This window comes from Camelus ferus, chromosome 13 (genome assembly GCF_009834535.1).
Source record: "Camelus ferus isolate YT-003-E chromosome 13, BCGSAC_Cfer_1.0, whole genome shotgun sequence".
NCBI classification, from domain to species: Eukaryota; Metazoa; Chordata; class Mammalia; order Artiodactyla; family Camelidae; genus Camelus; species Camelus ferus.
This window is the reverse complement of record NC_045708.1, coordinates 33160713-33172887: the sequence shown is the minus strand read 5'-3', so window position 1 is coordinate 33172887 and position 12175 is coordinate 33160713. Positions and strand designations below refer to the sequence as shown.

The following is a 12175-nucleotide window of genomic DNA, read 5'->3' as shown; positions in this document are numbered from 1 at the left end:
TTTAGTGATGGAGACAGGATCTGAATATAGCCCTCTGCCTCAGAGCCTACACTCGTTACACAGTGCTGTCTGCCTTCCGGTGCACGCACCCACAACCTCAGACCCCAGTGCATGCCATTAGACTTCTAGTCTCTTGCAGGGCTGCAGTGACACACTGTCTCCCGGATACCTGCTCAACACACAACACACAGACACACCTGCACGTGTAGCCCCCTGCCACGGGCCCACAGAGATTTCAAGGCTGTTCCTGTGGGTTTTATCTTAGTTCCCCGGGGGGCCTCACCCACAGGAATGAGGAGGGACAGGGCTGTGGCCGAGGCGGACTTGATCACTTTGTTGACGGGGCGAGCGGTGCGCTTTTCTATAGAGTCCCCAGAGAGCAGCCGGTGGCGGGCCCTGCGTACCGCCAGGTCACTGATGGCCTTGGCTGTGGCTCCCTCAGCCAGCTGTGGGGTCCCACGGCCTCCTTGAGTCTCCACAGCTGTGGGCCAAGTGAGCAGTGAGACCTGCAGTGCAGCTGAGCCTCCCCTCCCCGCTGTGTCCTCCAGCCTAGGCCCTCTGGGCACCTGCTGGTTCACACCTGGGCTGGAAGCACCGCTCTGGCCAAAAGGCTCTGCATCCAGCTTCAGCCGCCGCTCCACCAGCTGTTCAGGGGCAGGCGCAGGTCCCCTTTCTCCAGACGGGGGTGTCAGAAGCCATGCGCCCTCCTGCTGCTGCCTCCTGGGGGTGCCGCTGGCCTCCTCGGTGCCCTCAGGGAAGCGAGGTGCATCCAGGAGGCCTGAGCAGTGGCGTCGCACAGTCAGTGGAGGGCTCGAGTCACTCTCCGTGTGGGACGACTCTGACACCGACAGCCGCTTCCGTAAGCTGTGAGGCACAAGCCCAGGGGTGAGCTGGCCTAGGCAGCCTCCCTCCTCCAGCCCAGGCTTCCTCAGGGGCTCACAGAGTTCTCCGTCCCAGAACCTTTCCCCTCAGACATCTCTCCAGGAGCCGGCCTCTCCCCACCACCTTCCTCCCGCCTGTCTGTGCTGCCCACCCTGGCCGAGCTCTGGGTGCTCACATCTCCGGGGAACCAATCACCCAGCCTCGGTCTCGGCCCCTCAGCCCTGCCAGGCCATCCGAGCGGTCCTCCTTCTCCTCGCTCAGGCTGCGCTTGGTGGGGGGCTGCGTCCGGCGCTCCTCGAGCAGGGAGAGCCGCTCCATGCTGCTGTACACCTGCCGGCACAGAAGACCTGCCAGGACGCCAATGACCACACCACCCGGGAGCGAAAAGGATCCTCGGCACCCGAAACTCACACATATGAGCTGGCTTTCCTCTTTTCTCCCCCATACGTACCAGTTGAATATTCCAGGAAACAGCTATTCCATGGGTCTGACCTGGCCTCTGCCCTGGCAACTCGTATGTCAGGGCCCTGAGTGATTCTAGAAGCATCTGTCATACGCAGGCCCAGCCCTTTTCTCCTCCTTCCCTAGAAGCAGCCCCATCACTTCCTCCGCAGGCGTGCCCCCAGCACATCCCTCAACAGTTCCTCTTCTCCCAGCTCTCCAGCGGGGCCTGCCTCAGTCTCACCTTGCTGAACCTTGGGGAGCAGGAAGAAAACTGGCGGATCTCAAGGCAGCCATCCTCACTCACTTCCTCCTCGTCCTCCGAGTCCACATGGTGGTATCGCTCTGAGCGGGCTGGGTCAGACATACAGGACAGTCCCTTTTCAGAGGCCCTGGTGGTGGCCTCCTTTGCCCCTACCAGACCTCAGAAGGGCCTGGAGAAGTTGTTCCCGATACCAAGTGCGGGGTGCACAGGTATTTATGGGCTCCTCCCCGTCCCACCACTGGCCTTACTGTCAAAGTAGCTGGTATCATCCTCCGACTCCAGCTGAGGAATAAATTCGGCCTTCTGGCGAAGAAGTCCTGTCCAGTCCAGACCAGTAAAGAATGGGTGCTGCTTCACCTCACAGGCACTGCCTGTGGACAGGGACGGTGTGGGAAAGGGGGGTGGGATGAGCTACAAGGAGTCCAGGCCAGCACGCCCAGTGAGAAACTAGGCCTCGAGGGCTGGGCCTGGGGGTCTCAGCTCCAGTATCTTCCTCTTCTGCCCAGGGAGCAGGGCCGAGTTTCAGGATCCAGAGGCACTGTCACACCGGGAGGTTATATGGACTCAGCCCTCCTCCTCCCTCTTCTAAGTGGTGAGAAAGGTGAGTGGGGCCTGTCCTACCTGTACCCAGTCTCTCCAGAGGGTTCTGGTGGAGCAGTTTAGACGTGAGGTCCTGAGCGTCCGGAGGCAGGGCATCATCTCCCTCGGGCCATACAATCTCATCTGAAGAGTCATTGGGGCAACGAGGAAAGGAGTAGGTGAAGGAAGGGTCTCAGAAGTTGTGGGCAGAGTGGGAAGATGGAGAAGAGGGTCCTACGATGTAAGAGTGGGGAGGCATAATGGGCCCAGCCCAGAGCCCATGAAAGCCTTGCCTGGGACCCACTCCGTTAAGTGGTATAGTTTCCTGTCCTTTTAGGGGGACCTCACACACCCTAGACCATGGCTTGCTCTTTGATCCAGGCTGGGTGCTGCAAAGCAGTGACCTCCCCTGCTCTGATATCCAGCTCAACCTGCCATTATACTCCAGACACACGCACACTCACACATACACAGGGGATGCACATAAACACCACAGGTCCCCCCATGCACACATGCGGGACCATGAACACAGACAGAACAAGCACTACATGTGCACACATCTAAGAGGCGAGCAAATCAAACACACACACACGAATTCAGAAGAAGAGCTCATAAGCCTCATGGGTGCATGAGCAAATTACATATGTGGATCCAGATTCTGTCTCTCCAGTGGGCCAGAGGGATGGTACTTACCACTGATCACTTGCCCAAAGAGCTCCTCCGGAGTGTCTCCAAAGAAAGGGACGCAACCCACGAGGAACTCATACAGGATTATGCCCATGGCCCACCAGTCAACCGGCTTCCCATAGCCCTGACGCAGGATCACCTCAGGCGCGATGTACTCCGGGGTCCCGCATACCTGGGCAGAGATGTGGGCTGGCTCAGTATCCTGAGGCAGCGCACTGGCAAGGCGGAGGGAGGGGTAGGGCTGTTCCCACTTTGGAAGTAGAAAAGTCTCTGAGTGAAGACTCAGCTCACTCTGGTTAAAGAGCAGGAGCAACAGGAGCCCCAGGGTACCAGAGTTGGAACTGTTGGTGGGGTGACTTCAAGTACTTCCTAATTAACCGAGACATCTAATTCTAGCCTGGAGCCACCACTCTCTGAGCCTTCAATGCCTCCTGGCATCTGGTCCCCATTATTGGCCTCCTGCCTCCAGCCTCCTTAAGAACAAGCCCTACAGTCACATGACTACAGCAAGGACTTGTTAACTGTCACAATCTGAAACGGCAAATCGGGGAATGTCCAGAGGCTACTCTCAGGAAGCTGGGCCGCAGTCCAGTGGAAACTTGGGGCTGTGTTCCAAAGACAGGAGGCACTGGGAGAGCCGACAGTTATATGACCTATTTTCTCCAAACCCTGAGGAGGCAGATGATTTTGGATTTTATGGTCATGTGATTCTCATGGTCCACCCTACTTTGCAAATGTGCTGCCTATCTCAGTGTCTCTTTTGCCTGGAACCAAAAGGTGGAAAAGACAGGCACTCCCAGTCTTAACATCTAGCTGCAAGGTAAGCATGTGGCCCCTAGTCCTTATTCTGAGGCCTGGAATTCAACCCCCAAGGTCTCAACCATCCTTCTTACCTGCTTGTCCAGGAACTCCCGAGCATCCTTTTCAATGTGGCCCTCATATAAGTTTGTAGTCAGACTCATGAGGCCAATTTTAGAAAGGCCAAAGTCAGTGAGCTTGATGTGCCCCATGGATGTAATCAGCAGGCTGGAAAAACAGAGAAACAAAAGTATGGAGTTATTTCCTGGTTTTCCAAATGTGCTGATTTTAGTATATGCCCAATTTTTCCACTCAGGCATCTATCTACAGGGTGGGACAGAGACTGGGTAGCTTCATTAGGGAGAAAGGCAGCTATGAAGGAATAATAGCTCTGGCTGTGTGAGTACTGCATTCTGCACAAGCAACTAACCTGCCTTTTGCCCACCCCCCATTCATGTTTGTTTATTGCCCTCAACTGTGTTCTGCATGGGGGGGGGCAGGTGTCAGCTGGCTGAGGACAGACTTTCTTCCACAGAGCAATCAGCCTCATCCCAAGGCTCCAGCCACTCCCAGTCCCCTCTCCTCACCCGGGTGGCTCACAACACCCCAACTCAGGGAGAGGGGAAAGGGCACAGCAATCTTATTCCATGTTCACGGTTGGTCTTGGGAGGCTTGGCTGGGAGAAACTAGAAATGAGTTCTCATGGAGAAGGTCTCCTCCTTTTCACATACTCTGCCTCAGCCACTTCATTTTTGTGCTGAAGGTTTCACCCTGCCTTTATTCTGTGATTCCCAAACCAGTATCTCTGGCTCTGACGTCTTTTAGGAGCTCCACGCCTACTAACTGCCAGATGTCTTACAGGCCCCATGAACTCAATCTGTCCAGAACAGGGTCATGCCTCCTAACTGGTCCTCTTCTCAGTGAAAAGCAGTGATTTCTGTTACCTACTGAGCTCTGTGAGAAGTGCCTTACTGATTATTTATAAAAATACTCTGGCTCATGAAAGGTCTTACAGAGTAACTAACACAACAAAGGTAGGTATTATCGCCAAGAGGAGGAACACAGGCTCGGAGAGGTTTACTTAACAGACCCGAGCTCACAGAGTTAACGAGTGGTCCTCAGAACTCAGGTCTGTCTAATACCAAAGCCGCGTTCCATTTCAGAGGCTTATCACCACCAGCCCCAAGCTGGAAATCTGGAAGTTATCCCAGATTCCTGCTTCCCCAGCCCAACCTTATCGTTTCCTTTCCACTTCCTGAGACTATCCCTCTTGTCTCCATTCTGACTGTGTTCCGGTGCAAGCCTTACGATGCCCCTGCCAGACCTTGCTGGCAACGTTCTTCGCATTTGGGGTGGTCAGGGGCTAGAGGACCAAGCCTAGATGGACACCCACATGAGCACTGTTTCCTAGCAGCCATTCTGGGATAGATTCAAACATGCTGTGTCTGGCTTCATTCATCTAGAGACCTAGGAGGGAGACCTTGGACAAGGGACCAGAGAGTAGGCCTACTTGTCAGGCTTGAGGTCACGGTGCACGATGCCATAGTTGTGTAAGTACTCCAGGGCGAGCACGGTTTCTGCAAAGTACAGGCGCACCATGTCCACAGGCAGGGCCCCGATGTTCTTCAGCAGAGTGGCACAGTCCCCTCCTGCAACAAGCCCAGGCCACCATGAAGGAAGGACCCAGAGCCCTGCTGTAGATGCTCTAAGGGGCCCAGGGGAGACAGCCTCCCAGGATACCCTGGTTCTACAGACTGTGATCCAAGCCCCTTTGCTGCTGCTGCTGGGTGGGACACACAGAGTGGAGGGAAGTAGGAGGGGAGGGGGCCTATCAGTGGCTCTCAGAGAGGGAGGGAACCCAGGCCTCCATGCCTGTAAGCTGACTTACAGGGATAGGACTGTTATTTTAGGATGGGAAGCCTGCTTATTGTAAACACATCTGGCTGAGACTTCAGAATTTGTTCATTTATTTCCTTCCTGTTGGCTCTTCTTCAGTTTTTCAGTAAAGTAACATTGTATACTCCCCACAGATACCCAAAGAATTTAAAGGGGAGTTTTGTTCAGCTTCAACTTCAAGACTTAGGCAAAATATCCCTGGAAGCTGTACACAGCGCTGAGAAGGGGACAGGGAAGGACACTGGCAAAGCTGCTGCCCTCTCCAGAGCTGTGTCCAATGATACTCTTCTACTCCATCCCCAGAGCATCTTGTGTGGTCCTAAGGGCTGTCTCCTTCAAAAGCCATCAGCCAGGGCAATGGCTTTTCTTTCTTCTGAGGGCCTAAAATGCAATCCTCTCAGCATCCATCCCTTGGCTTTGGTGGCTCTGCCACCTCCTTTGTTTCTGCCTGGCACCAGCAGTGGAAGCTATGCAGGCTTTGGGGTACAGGAATTACAGCTGTGGGACTGATGCACCCTGTCCCAGAGTGCCTCTCTCATTGCACCTGACAGGGGCAGCCTCATGGCAGCTCCTGCTCCAGAAGCCTTATCATAGGAGGGGCAGGGAGGCCTGTGCCCACTGCAGCCAAGTGGTCTCTGAGATCCTAAGGCAGAAACCAATGACAAAGACAGATTGGGAAGCTGGGCCCTGAAACTTCACCCCTATACAAAGCTGTAGGCCTCTGCTCAGACTGGGCCTTGGCCTCCATGGTAGGCCACGTTTCCCCTGGTACCTTCGACATACTCCATCACCATGCACAGGTGGCGCTTGGTCTCAAAGGAGCAGAACATGCTGACCACAAAGGGGTTCTCAGCAAAAGTCAGTATGTCTCGCTCCACGAAGGCCTGCTGGATCTGGTTCCGCAGGATCAGGTTCTGCTTGTTGATCTTTTTCATGGCAAAGCGCTGCCGGGTGGACTTGTGCCGCACCAGGAATACAGCCCTGGAAAACACAGCCCATCCCGCCCCACCACGGCCCTCAGTGCCTGAGTGGTCTCTACCATCCTGAGCCTGGATGGTCAAACTGCCTCTTCTCACACCTTATAAACGCACAGAACAAAGGAGCAGGGGGTACTTGTCAACGAGAGGGATCTGAGCCCCCTGCCCAGAGAGCTCTTCAATTTTCTGATATACAAGTCCTGAGGACACAGCTCAGCCCTTCCTCAGAGCTCAGCGAGAGGAGGAGTGCCACCAAGAGGAGAGGGACCCTGTCTGGGAAAGAGCTGTGCTCACACGTCAGAGGGAACTCAACTCTTGCCTCTCTAGGAGGCTTTGGGGAGGGAGAGGGTCCACCCTGAGGCATCTGCAGCCTGGAGGATCGGGCATCAGACATTTCTAGAAGGAAGAGCCCAAAGGCTGACTTGGCTCTAGTCTTGGCCACACCCTGGACCCTGCCTTTACCCATAAGCGCCATTGCTGATGAGCTTAATGGTTTCGAAGTCCTCTTCAGAGGGTGTCTTCTTAGATGTCAGAGAAGCCCCACGGCCCTAGGAGACACGGGAAAAGGCAGGAGGCAGGAATGCTTCTCAGAGCCCACGTGCTTAGGGAAGATATGACCCCAGCATCCGCTCAGCTCTTCGCCCTGCCGCAGCCTCCTGCTCATTCTTCCCCAGCAGCTGAATGAGTTCTCAGACAGTGTATGCAGCCACCCACTCCCCCATCCCTCCTTCAGACACACACAGGCCTCACAGCCCTCTGCCTCATAGGGCCCAGGCCCAGGACTTGGGCAGGAGCTCAGGATCTTACCTCAACTGAATCATCTGTCTCCGGTGTGTCAGGACTGTCATAGCTGCTTAACTGGGCCATTTCTAGAAACAAAGCAAGGACACAAGAGAAAAGCGAGCGTGGCAATGTCAGACATCTCAGCAGTCCACTCATATCACATGACAGGTGTGTGTAAGGTAGGCACTAATGCTTTCCGCATCAGTCTGGGAGGCAAACCCAGTCCTGCAGCTCTAGCCTTGGTGCAGGCACAGCTTTTGGGCTTATTTGCCAAGTAATATTGCCACTTCTATTTCTAGAAGTCCAGTGCCATTCAGAAGGTCTGGCAAATTCTATAAAGCTTCTCTCAAACTTGGGACAATGGAAAATAGGGCCTAAAGCTGGGCTATTGGTCCCCACCCTGCAGGCCAAGACACTGCTTTGCCAGATGGCGTCAGGAAGCAGGAAAGGCAGGAGTGGGACGCTAGAGACTAGGGACTTGGAAGCCCACCACTCATGAGGGGCTCAGTGTGAAGCCCCAAAGAATGGAGAGATCTTCTAAAGCCCTGAACAGGGACCACCCCAAAGACACAGGAAGACTTGTAAGGCGGCAGCAGGAGAAGCAAGCATGCAGAGGAGGGGACCATTTTTGAAAATGCGATTGTGGTCCTTTGTGTTGATCTCTTTTGACCTTAGGCTCTAAATCCAACCTGAACTGGGCCCAAGGCAATCCAGTTTGGGTTATCTAAGGAGCGGCGGTTTTGTGACAGAGAACACAGAGTTCCACCATAACCCACAGGCTCCCGATGCTGTGTTGTATCCATGCCCAACTAAGCCTCTTCTCCAAGTGGCGTCCCTGCTGTTAGGGCTTGTAGGCTGTGGGGCCTCTTTGCAGCACCAGGCCGCATGCTCACCCTCTAGTGGATCCCGTGTGAGGCCCAGTTGGCTAACGATGTAGCGGGGAATGTCACATTTAATCCCTTGTCCCTCTTTGGCGTGGCCCTCAGCTGCTTCTAACAGGTGGTAGAACTCTTCAGGGTCAAACTCCTGTACCAGGGAGAGAGGTAGTCAGTGGTGAGAGCTATAAGCAAAGGCTGCTGGCATCTCTGGTTTTACAGCATATACCCAGAGTGCGATGAACAAGACAACTTCCTCTTTGTGATGGACACCCCTACCCCTGAATCCTAAGAAACATCATGATACAGGGATCAGGAGAATGGGGACAAAGCTGCCTCACAGGTCACTTCCAGACCGGACATCCCAAGCATCTGCTGTCTTTATAGCAATAAGAGCCAGAGCTTTTGGTTTCAAGAGAGCTCAGCCTATTCACCTGGTCCAAAACCTTCCGCCAGACAGACATGGTACCGTCAGGTATGTCCCCGCACCCAGCACAGAGGGGCAGTCCTGGCGCAACCTCAATCACGTTTCACAGCCCTGGCGGTACACACACGCCTTCAGATATCTGCTGTGTGCTGGGGCTGGAGAGCCATGTGAACACGGCACAGAAGTCCTTGTCCGCTGGAGCAGGTAATAATGAGGGACCCACTTACTGAGTGTCTACTAAGTGACACACTCTGGGCTGAACCCTGATAATACCTGTGATCCCTGGTGAGGAAATCAAGGCTCACAGATGCATGGACCTGTCCATGGCCACAGAGGTAGGAAGGAAAACGAGCACTCAAACCCAGGCCTGACTCCAAGCCCCTACTGAACAACAGACTTCACGTCTTGTGGGAGAGGACCCTGCTCAGCACAACCCCAGCCTCCTCTGCGTTCTTCACCTCTGGTCTCACTGTTTTGGAGAACTCTACCAATGTCTATTTGGATAAATCTAAGCCAGACTGGAAGTCCTTTTACCTTCTTCTTCTTGTCTCTCAGTCTCTGCCTAGTCAGAATGTCTACCTCATAGCCCCGCTACCCACCTCCTCTTCTCTGCTCTCCCATCACTGTCCTAGCTTGGGGCGCTCGTCTCTCTCACGGGGGTCATGTTAAGCGCCTCTGCACTGATTTCCTGGCTCACCCTGCCTTCTTTTCCAATTCACTATGCAGGCTGCAGCCAGAGTATCTTCTTTAGGACTAAATCTGATGGAGTATTTACTACTCAGAAAGAAACAGGAACAAATTAGACACATGCAATAACATAATAATAACATGAATTACATGAACCTCAAGAAAATTATGCTGAGTGAAAGAAGTCAGAACATACTATGTGATTTAATTTATATGAAACTGTACAAAAGGCAAACTTATCCATTGTGAAAGAGCAGATACGTGGTTGCCCGGGAGTGGGAGGCAAGGTGGGAAGGGGAAAGGGACTGACTGAAAAGGCACTCAAGGGAACTTTTTGAGGTAAGAAAACGTTTTCCATCTCCACTGTGTGGTGATTATACAGGTGTCTATTTGTTAAAACTCATGGAACTGTATACTCAAAAGGGGTATATTTTATTATATGTAAATTATACCTTAATAAAGTTAGTTTAAAAAAGGTAAATCTGACCATGTCACATTCTCACCTAAACTTTCTGTCGGCTACAAGTGGCCAAAGATACATGCAAACTCCTGAGACAAGGGCCCAGCACTCCCCACGATCTCGCATGGCCTACCCCTACACCCGGGGTTTATCCCTTCCTAACTCCTCAAACAGCCCCAGTACTCTATCAAACGCCGTTTCTCATGGCCCTCCCCTGGCAAACTCATAGTCATCCTTCAAATCACTGAATCAGCTTCACGTTCCCCAGGGCACGGAACGTCCGCCCTGAGGAGACTGGAGCACCTCCTTCACCACGTCCCTGTTGCACCTTGTACTTTCCTCAGCTGCAACACTTCTTGCAATATTGTAATTATTATTTACACGTTTCCATGCCTTACACCTACAGCACTAAAAGACAAAAACCTAACTCTGCTACAGAGGTGGCATCGGGCCCCTGCTTTGTTCACATCTGGGTCTCAGTGTCCAGCATGAAGTAGGTACTCAGTACAGTGTCGCTGAATGATCAACTGAAGAGAGGACTCAACCTGTGCGAATGAAACCGGCCTGTGCTCCTAACACGCAGGGCCCTCACTGGCCTGGGGCCTGCCCAGTGCAGGCGTGGGCAGACTAATTCTGGTCCCTGACACCCGCCTCAGGGGCACCCACTTTTCCTCCCAGGGCCTCCTTGGTCTCCTGGTGTTGCGTGTCATATTTAAATAAGGACTTCAGCAGCAGAAATGGCCGTTTGGCTGTGGCAGAGTACTTCCTCCAGAAACCCCCCCCCCCCCCCCCCCCCCCCGCTCCCTGGCCTTCAGCACCCCCACCAATCTTCAGCAGAGCCCACTCACCAGGCACTCCAGGAGGCGTGCTGGGCGGGCAATGACAATCATCAGCTTTTTCACCAGCTGCATCACAAAAGCCACTTCTGAACTCTCTGAGCGCTCGTGAGCCTGTAGAGAAGACAAAGGCTGCTTAAGCCATCCACGGCCCAGTGTGGCTGAGAGAAGCAGGACCGAGCTGGGCAGAGCTGACTCTAAGGACAGACACTGGAAGCACAGAGAGCTCTACAAAGCGAAGACTTTGGAGAGGGCCAGTGGCTGTGCGAGGGAGGAGGCTGCTCCCCTTTAGAACACTACCTGACACCACGAGACGTCACACAGAGGCACAGCTTCACCTGCTCCTCCATCCAGCAGGCCACACTTACCCTCCGGGCCCCAGCTCAATGCGTGGCTCTCAGTGGAGCCTTCATGGACGTCACTTTCCACCACAAACAGACTGCAAGGGACAGAAAGACCTCAAAGCAAGGAGACTGATGCGACCAGAAGGGATTCGGAAAGATCACTCCAGCTGCAGTGTGGATGGAGCACTAGAGAGGGCAAGCCTAAAAGCAGGAAAACCCACGAACAAGCTACTGCAACAGTGCAGATGGGAAAGGCATAAATCAAGGCAGTAAGAATGGAGAGAAGTGAACAGACGGGGCCATTTCAGGGTAGCCCTGAGGGGTGAAAGAGGCAGGAGGAGAAGGATAAGTGCAACTACAATTTTAGGGAAATTTCATTTAAGCCATAAATGAAATAGGAAATTAAGAAGATAAGCAGTTGAGGTGAGGATAGGCAGAGAACATATTCCCTTTGGTTTTAAAGAAAAAGCAGGTAGGTGAAAAAGGTAAGTTCCATTTTGGACTCACAGAGTTTGAGGTACCTCTGCTAGATACTTTCTCAGGTATCTGCTCAGCCCAACAGTCTTTCTCTTTTTTATAGAAACTGCTCTTGACTTCTGGAGCCACATTTGTATTGTGTGGCTGAACTTACCCTCCCACCTCCAATAGCTGACCAGAGTGGATTATTTTCCTAGGAACTTAAAAATGGATTGAAAGACAACTGTTAATATCAATGTGACAGGACTGTATAAGCCATCCTTGGGTGAAAAGGATGGTCTACCAAAGAGACAAAAGAAGCACAGAGGAAAACACCGATCAGAGAAGGCAGGCGAAGGCTTCCTGGGCCTTCCTGGGCTTTCTAGCTCTGGTCCCTTCTTAAAGCCTGGTTGCATTTCTGTCTTCAATTCTCTAAGACCCATCTTTTCAATTTTTATAGTTAGTTTCACTTTCCTGCTTAAACTGCTCTGAGTTGGCTCTTTACTACTTGCAACAAGGAATACTAACCAAGGTGGGAAGTGGAGAAGGAGTCCAGTAAACAGCTGGGGGCACTGAACTCAGGAGAACAGGGCAGGAGGTGGAGGGGAAGCAGCCACAGGCGGGACCCTTAGTGGATGGATGACAACTGAAGACACGGGACCTCATGAGGCTGATCAGAGACCATGAAGAAAGGAGAAAAAGGGGCACGGATGCTCAGGAGGGTGCCCTGGGGAACACCAGCATTTACGAAAAGGAATTTGTGAAGGGTCAGCAAGACGGCA

The 12175-nt window shown here is 53.1% G+C and overlaps 1 protein-coding gene across 1 annotated transcript in view; it reads right to left on the bottom strand.

The window, feature by feature from the left end:
• The window catches only part of MAST2 (microtubule associated serine/threonine kinase 2), a 174934-nt gene that overhangs the window by 3636 nt on the left and 159123 nt on the right, over positions 1-12175 (bottom strand). The window contains 14 exon segments of the mRNA XM_032494170.1: positions 284-481; positions 581-864; positions 1058-1212; positions 1568-1677; positions 1837-1959; positions 2210-2311; positions 2861-3026; positions 3748-3880; positions 5163-5301; positions 6321-6529; positions 6988-7073; positions 7333-7394; positions 8202-8334; positions 10606-10707. Coding sequence (XP_032350061.1) covers positions 284-481; positions 581-864; positions 1058-1212; positions 1568-1677; positions 1837-1959; positions 2210-2311; positions 2861-3026; positions 3748-3880; positions 5163-5301; positions 6321-6529; positions 6988-7073; positions 7333-7394; positions 8202-8334; positions 10606-10707 — 2002 coding nt within the window.